The sequence below is a fragment of the Molothrus aeneus genome, chromosome 14 (assembly GCF_037042795.1).
Source record: "Molothrus aeneus isolate 106 chromosome 14, BPBGC_Maene_1.0, whole genome shotgun sequence".
NCBI lineage: Eukaryota > Metazoa > Chordata > Aves > Passeriformes > Icteridae > Molothrus > Molothrus aeneus.
The window spans coordinates 6,526,080-6,534,712 of NC_089659.1; the positions used below are offsets into that span (position 1 = coordinate 6,526,080).

Below are 8,633 nucleotides of genomic sequence, written 5' to 3' on the forward strand. Positions count from 1 at the left end.
TGTCACTTTGTCTTAGTGCTCTTAAACCTTCCTGAACCAAAGGTCACAAGTAAGTGTTCATCAGTCTGTGATAACTACTGGATAGATTCTTATCTCTAAGGTTTTATCTTGGCCTTCTCATCCCATTAAACATAAACTCACAAAATGTTGTTTTCTTAGTGGCCTGTTGCCTTATGATTCAGAATAATGTCCTCCAATTCACTGACAAGAAGTGGGACAGACCTGTTCCTCTAAGATTTTCATGTTTTTATGCCTCCAGGCAAAGATTATTAAGGAAACTTTTTGTAAAAGATACATAATAGTGCATCAACATCAAATGTACTGTATCAGCTCAGAGTCATGGATTTCTTTGTAAAAAGAAGTAGACTTGGCTGGAATGACTGTAGTGAATTTTCAGGATCTTGAGAGGAAAGACTTAGACCAGGATTCACAGCCCCAGACTGCAGGAAGGTGGACTTTGGCCTGTTCAGGGATCTGCTTGGAAGAATCCCATAGGATACATTCCCGGAAGGAAATAAGGTCTGGAAGAGCTGGCTCTTAAAAGCATCACCTTCCCTGAGCTCAAGAATAGTCCATCTTGATATGCAGGTGGTCACACAAAAGTAACAGTAGGCCTGCAGGGATCAACAAGAAACCTGTGGCTAAGTTAGTGTAGAAGAAATGAGGATACAAGGAGTAAAGTAAAGACAGGTGAATCAGATGGAGTATAAAACCACAGTTTGTGTGGGCAGGGATGAGTTTGGAAAGCTGAAGTCCATCAGGAGTTGAATATGGCAAGGGTTGTGAAGGGGAGCAGTAAGAGCTTCTGCAGAGATACTGGCAGCAAAATGAATGCCAGAGAAAATACAGGCCTGCTGCTGGATGGAGGAGGAAACTTGCTCACAAACAGGAAGGATGAGGTACTGAATGTCATCTTCAGTTTTGGTTTTTTTATTTATAAGATTTGTCCTGAGGAACATCAGCCCCTGATACCAGTGGGACAGTCTGGAGCAAGAAGTCTTAGTCTTGCTAAAGGAAGACTGAGTTAGAGAACATCTTAAGGGGGAGAGATGCTATACACCAAGTCACTGATGGAGTGCATTCCTGAGTACCAGAGCATCTTAGCAAAGTCCTGGCTGGACTAGGTGACCTGCAGAGGATGTAGGGTCAGAATGAAACTTCTGTCAATAGATTTATCCCTAATTAAAGAAAAAGGGGATTGCCACTCTGATGTGAGCTAGGTAATATCTGAAACTGGCAAAGGTACTTCATGAATATGTGCTGCTGTATCTCTTTTACCTAATTGTACATGGTGAGGGTGCTGTGTGCTGATGCCTCTGTGCCTGTTACAGCACTTTTCTCTCTATGCTTTTATGCTTTCTCATACTGTTCATTATCATTGTGTAGGGTTTAACAGCAGAGTGTCTTTTTATGGAACAATACTGTTACATTAGAGTTGTTTAATAACTTTTAGTTGTTATGTGCAGCAGTGTAAAGAGCTTGTGTTCTGATCTGAGTGCTTTTTCTTGATAAAAACCTAAACTTGGCAACTGTGGCACAGGAAGAATTGTGTTGGTAGCACATGGATTTGAACATTTGAAAGTCTTTCTGTTAGATGAGTTATTCTCAAAGCTGAGTTGCTGTTTGAGTATTAAACAGATGATCAGCTGGAATATTTCAGTGGCTTTTCTTTCTGACCTGCCTGTGTGCACATGCAGATGGTTACACAGTGGTGGTACATGACTTGTTGGGCCTGTGTTTGCACAGGAAGTGGACCAGCTGCGTTTGGAAAGATTGCAAATTGATGAGCAACTGCGACAGATCGGAGCCACTTCCAGGCCCCCCTCGAACCGCCCAGACAAGGACAAAGGGTACATGACCGACGACGGGCCCGGCCTCGGCCGCGGCAGCCGCCCCTACCGGAACCGCGGCCACAGCCGGCGTGGGCCAGGCTACGCTTCAGGTAGGTGCCTCCAGGGACACCTGCACTGCTCAGGGAGGCCTCCTGCTCTTGTGACTGCTTGGAAAAGACTGGACTGAGAGCTGTTTAAAGTGCAGTTAATACTGAGTGTTAATATTTGAAGATGATACAGAGCTTTATGCTGTAAGAAAGTACTTCCAAGTGTAGTGCTTTCCTGTAGTTTACAGTGATTTCCATGCAGTTCCTGCTTCTTACAGCATGCTTCTGTCTTCTACATTATGGAGAATATCTAGTTATTCTCTAACTCCTTAGGGCAAGGATTGTTATTTTATCTATATTTTGAACAATTCCTGACAATGAAGTCTCAGTTTTCATTTAAGCCTGTGTGAGTCTATCATAATATAAATATTTATAGGTGAAAATACTGTGTAGCTCAATTTACAGGAAAGCTATTTTCTTCATATTGAATTGAACTTTTATGTTTTTAATAGAAGACCTTAGTCACCAAAATAGTGTGTTACTCTTTAAAACCTCAGATAATTCATTAATGAATAGTTTTCCAGATTGTGCTTCTTCAGAGCAATCTATTACTTCAGTATCCATAATGTAGGTCAGCTGGTAGTTTGTCCTGACTGAAAGGCCTGTAGTGTGAGCTTTGTAAGAAAATCTTAGCCTACATTCTGCATAATACAAAATTAATGGTTTTGTGATGTTTACTATTTTTAGAAGATGTGAACTTACCTTGCTAATAATATGGGTTATGAGAAGAAAAAATGGGGAAAGAACCAGTTTTGTCAATAAAGGTCATCTGTTAATTGGAAAAATTGCAATGGCCATTTATTTGATTTGATACATTTCTACAATTTTGATTTTGTTCTCTGCTTTTGTAGTCTGTTTACAGGCTGTTTCATGATGGAATTTTTTTCTTTTCATAGATGAATTGCAGTGGTGAGACAGGACAGGTTATATTCACAACTTTCAGTTGTAGAAATACAAAGGAGTCTAGTCTATTAAACTTATGTTTTATTAGACTTTTATTACATTTTGTAGTATGTTCAGTAATCTATTGATATACTGATAACACCAATTTTAAGCATGTGACACACTTAATTATTTAGCCTTAAACACACAACTAATTTTTATTAGTCTGTCTTGAGTTTTGAAGAAGTAATATATATTATGTACCTTTCTGTATTGTGTATGTTACAGAGCCAAAACCTCCCAAAACTGTCTATTAACAAAAAAAAAGAAAGAAAAAATTTAAATATATACATTTTGCACTCTACTATAGTAATTTCATGCTAAGCTACACTGGCGTGTTTGGATTTTTTTCATCCTCTTGATAGGAACTAATTCTGAAGCATCAAATGCTTCTGAAACAGAGTCTGATCACAGAGACGAGCTGAGCGATTGGTCGGCGGCCCCGGCAGAGGAGGAGCGGGACAATTACCTGCGCAGGGGGGACGGGCGGAGGCGCGGCGGCGGCGCCCGAGGCCAGGGCGGGCGGGGCCGCGGAGGATTCAAAGGTAAACCAGGCTCCCTTTGAAAGGGCTGTCAGTGGGGGAGTCCTAAAGCAAACTCACTTCTGCCGGCTGCTCTTGTTCTCATCTGCTCCAACTCCCCACCTCGTGGCCTCTCCTGACTTCCCTTTGTCAGTCTTTCAAATGGAGTATTTTGTTTCGGATGTGTTGAGCATTGAGCAGAGGGGTATAATTCTTTTTGACCTGCTTTATTTCTGGGGGAGTTTTGGCTATCATTTGTGTTCCTAAAATGCCTCTTGGCTCAGGTTTGTCCATCACACATGGACATCAAGGAATCAAATTCTAGTTTGTCAGTAGATACAGAAAAATCTTATAAAACCTGTATTACATACTCAGCTGTCCATATTCACATCTTCTTGTATTTGATTTTCATGGAACAGGATAACATTGTAATTTATGTGTTCAGTGGAAGGGACCAGGCAAAAGTAAGATGGGAGAACTTTAACAAGTTAAATATATATCCAAGAACATATTATGTTTATTGGTTAAAATACCTTATTCTGCAGCTCTGCTTATTTCTTGAAATGTTGTTTTCAAAATATGGGTGCTGCATAATAAGACGGTAATGTATAATTTAGGAAGCTTATAAGCCATTGAAAAATGTGAAGGTATTAAACACTGCTGATTGTGTACATCTCTTCTATGGTTAATCATTTTGAGAAGTGTTCTTTTTCCAGTCACTAGTTTGTCTTTTTTAAACTGTGGTGGTTTAAAACACTGAGGTTTTGTCTGCCTTATCACCTGAGAACATTTCTGTAGTGATTCCTGGCCCACAGTTTGAGCTGTTGTTAAATGTTAGTAATAATACTTGTTCATGAGCCAGAAAATTCTGAATTGGCTACTGTGCTTGTGTAAAATTTAAGTGGCAGAAGATGATGTCTTTGTTAAACAACTTGGTGGATTAATTGTCCTTCCAGGCAATGAGGAACAGTCGCGAACAGACAACCGTCAGCGTAACTCAAGAGAGGCGAAAGGGAGGACAGCGGATGGGTCTCTTGAGGTAACTCTTCTCATGTGGGAACTCTGTGCTCTTCAAATTGCCTTGTGTCCTATAGTAACAGTAGAGTCTTCTGTTGTGAGTTGTGAATGACACTATAGCCTTGTGATTCCATATTCTTTGACTCCCTAATCACATCTACACAAGTTGTGTTACAGAATGACACAGATGCTCAGGACTCTAAATATGTCAAGCTGTGTAAAGATGCAATTTTGTAATGCTGTTGAGCTCTGTCTGGTGAAAAACTGATTACAAGTCCCAAGGATGTACTAACCAGCTTGATTTCAGTCTCTGTTCTTACTAGTGCTTTGGTTTTAGCTTTTATTTCTTGCTGTGTTGTGTGTTGTTGTCTATCTTCTATGTACCTGAGGGAAGAAAATCCTTAACACTATATAAAGAGAATGTGTTGTAGCCAGAATCCTCAGAGTAAGAAAGATTTAAACTTCAGAAACTACCTTCACTACTAAATGAAACCTTTGTAATTGAAGGCTATTCAGTGTAGAAAGTAAGTTTAAAATTCACATCAAGAAACTTTTCAAGTAAGGGGTTTGAAATATCTTGTAACCTTAAATATTTTTAAGCTTTTTATAAAGATATTTCTACATTTTTTCAAATGCTTTGTTTCATGAAGTTATCGAGCTGATACCTTATGTATATATGTTAAGTTTCCCTACATGGAAACTGTCCTTGCTGTAATTAATAGGCATGTGAAATGCAAGTAATTAACTTGGCAAAACAAAAAATAAATAATGGCCATGTGAGTTTTATAATTAATTAGTAATTACCTTACCAAGTTTGTAGTAGGCAGAGAGGAAATGTGGTGCTGAAAAAAATATAGAAGGCACTTAAATCATGGGGAGCTTTATCTGTTGCTCCAGTGACATGTTACAAGAAATAAGTACTTGCATGTTGTTCAAATCTGGCTGAGCAAGTTGCAAAAATCATGTTACTTATAAAGGAATAAGCATTTGCCTCCTTTGCAAGCATAAAAATATGCTTTCAACACGCTCTCTTGAAATTTTTTATGACCTCTTAAAAAGGCTGCCGAAGTTTTTTGGGTGTATTAAACTGATCTTATTTTTTCAGATTCAAAAAATGTCTGAGTAGATTCTGAGATTCAGAGATGCTGCCATGAAATGACACTATGTCATTTGAGGGCTTTTTGCATATAAAAGAGTAGGAAGTCGAATTACTAGAAGTTGAAATAATGTTTCAGAGCTCCGTCTGATACTAATTCAACTCTTTTGTGCACAAATTGGAAATTTTTCTCTTAGCTGCAAAGGCTAGGTAGATGGCAGAGGATTTTTTGGCTCACAGGTATGTGCCATTTTTGAACAGAAAACAATTTTCACCCTCCCCTGCAGCTGCGTATATTTAACAAAGCCATGAGGGGCTGGCACTGTTTGCTGCTCCGAGAGCACCCAGGGGTGGAGGAAAGGAGGAGAATGCTTTGTATAACTGTGAATTGTTCCAGATCAGAATTGACTGCAATAATGAAAGGAGTGTCCACACTAAAACCTTACAGAATACCTCGAGCGAAGGCAGCCGGCTGCGCACGGGCAAGGAGCGGAACCCCAAGAAGGAGAAGACGGACAGCGCGGACGCTCAGCAGCCGCTGGTCAACGGAGTCCCCTAAACTGCATAACTCTGAAGTCATACTTCCTATACTGTTTCAGTAATTCCTATTCCATGTTAGAGAAACTTGTTAGGCCAAAGACAAAATAGTAGGCAAGATGGCGCAGGGCATGAAATGAACATATGTTCTCTGTTAGCCTTTTTTAACATCAACAGTATGCAGTTGTTTTCAGAATAAGAAGTTATTCAAATATTTGCATAAAAATACCTGAACTTCTGAAAATCGCTTCCAAGTACATATTGCAGTTCAAAAGATGAAAGATTCTTTTTTTGTTTGTTTTAAAAATACTGAGCTGTGCATTGGTAAACTTTCTGTTCAGTTGTACCATTTTAACACATCGGGTCAAATTCACTGCTCAATTTCAATTTTCAGAATAAATAGTGTTTGCAGTAATCAAATTGGCTTCTGTTTTCAATCTAACTTACCAGTTCTTCATGAAATGCTATGTCGTTTTATGTCCTGTGTCAGTTCACATTCTGGTCCACCTTTTTCAATATTTTGGTGGACCCTGAAATCTGTGTGATGTAACAATTGTCATTTTCATTAGCAAAAAAGTTGTATGATCTGTGCCTTTTTTATATCTTGGCAGGTAGGAATATTATATTTGGATGCAGAAATCAGGGAAGATGAGTTGGTAACACTAAATGTAAAATATATGTAGCAATCCTTGTCAGACGTTAGTACTTTATAGACAAGTGCATGCTTTCCATAATTTTTTCCTTACATAAACATTCAGTTAGGCAGTTATAAGAATAGGAAATTTATTTTGCACTGAAGATTTGGCAAATAGTGTTATTGAAAAAGGGGTGTAATTTTTTTCTTTGTAGGCAGTACAGAAGCTTTTTTTTTAAAAAAAAAAAACTAAAAAAAAAATCTTTCCATTGTGGAAAACTAAAAAACTCATTGTTACTGAGGGAACAAGTGTAACATGTTCACAGGCTAGTAATGGGTGCCTGCTGTTTGACCAGATGACCAGCCTAAAGCATTGATGGTTTTCATCCTCCCAAAATTTTTGAATTGCTTATTTTAATTTGGGGGCTATTTCAGGAGAGGTAAGAAGAAAGTCACCACATGTTATGCCCTGGCAACTACAGATACAGTAGTTGAAATACTGAAGGTAAAATAAAAGTTCTTCATATTTTGAGCTGCAGGGTCCTAATTACCAGCCAATATGAAGGTGTCACAGAATTTGATGCAAAGTACAGCTGTACACCAGGGAAGGGTGGGAAGTGGTGGGAGGAGCTGTGCTTTCTTTCGTTTCTGATCACACGTTAAACTTACTGGGCACAACTGCATAAGGACCTTCATTTTAGTCCATTTTTGTTCAGATTACTCCAGAAGGAGAGCCACTGTTTATGTACAGAATTGTACAAACTTGACCTTGCCTCTGATGTATTTTGTGAGTTTTGTTTCTTTGCTTTCTTCATTCTTTTTTTTCCTTGCATACAGGTGAGCATACTAAAACTGGCAACGAACTGCACATGATTTAACAAATATAAAAATGTCTTAAAAAGTATTGCCAAACATTAATGTTGATTTCTAGTTATTTATTTTGGGAATGTATAGTATTTGAAAACAGAAATTGGTACCTTGCACACATCATCTGTAAGCTGTTTGGTTTAAAATACTGTAGATAATTAACCAAGGTAGACTGACCTTGTAATGTAACTGCTCTTGGGCAATATTCTCTGTACATATTAGCTACAACAGATTGGATTTTATGTTGACATTTGTTTGGTTATAGTGCAATATATTTTGTATGCAAGCAGTTTCAATAAAGTTTGATCTTCCTCTGCTAACTGATGTTGATGCAATCCTTATGAATGATTGCTTTAAAAAATCTCAACTGACAGAAAGTAGGAAGTATTTCTTTGTTTAGACTTTAACTGTAGCCATTGTTTATTTACACATTTTAGAAAAGTCTCAGATATTACCAGATTTCAGAAATACAGCACAAAATGCTCAAGAAGACACACTCTCCTCATGGAATGGTACAGTACCTGTTGAGTGGTCACACTTCATGCACTCACATTCAGTGGTTGAGTTCACTAAGGTGCTAACCCTGGTAAATGTGAAATTCCCAAACCACAGTCTGACTAATTGGCTGCATTCCATTTCCACGTGGGTTTTGGGGTTATGACCTTTTTCAGTATTTGTGTACCTCACATATATCCCTTTCAGTTCATATTCCAGTGATTTTAAATGTTATTAAATTTCAACAAATTAACCTGTGAATCTAAATGTACATTTTTATTTTGAAAAGTTATGTTGTTACAAAACTTGAAAGTGCAACAAATGTCTGATGCTTGAGTTCAGGTCCGTCCTATTGGTAACTATTATAAAGTACAGTCTAATGAATTAAAATTATTTTTAAAATAAAGTTCTTTGAAAGAGTGAGAGGTATTTGTGAATCATGCCAAAGTCTAAATTCAGTAAGGCTAAGCTCAAAGCGTATGAATTAACAAATGCTTAAAAAAATAGAAAGTTTGTGTTTCTGTTGTTTACTGAATGCATTTTTGTTAATGATGGGTGGGAAGTTAAGATATTCAGAGTTGTTAT

General features: G+C 38.0%; 1 protein-coding gene across 2 annotated transcripts in view; it reads left to right on the forward strand.

The window, feature by feature from the left end:
• FMR1 (fragile X messenger ribonucleoprotein 1) overlaps nt 1-7,873 on the forward strand; it is a 30,716-nt gene extending 22,843 nt beyond the window's left edge. Inside the window, exons 12-15 of one of the 2 annotated variants that reach the window (XM_066559331.1) lie at nt 1,747-1,942; nt 3,283-3,426; nt 4,359-4,441; nt 5,964-7,873. In XM_066559331.1, the coding sequence (XP_066415428.1) occupies nt 1,747-1,942; nt 3,283-3,426; nt 4,359-4,441; nt 5,964-6,074 (534 nt within the window). In that variant the 3' untranslated portion in view covers nt 6,075-7,873. Of the gene's footprint in view, nt 1-1,746; nt 1,943-3,246; nt 3,427-4,358; nt 4,442-5,963 lie in introns of both variants that reach the window. The other variant, XM_066559330.1, reaches the window with a different exon arrangement.
• Nucleotides 7,874-8,633: the final 760 nt, after the last annotated feature.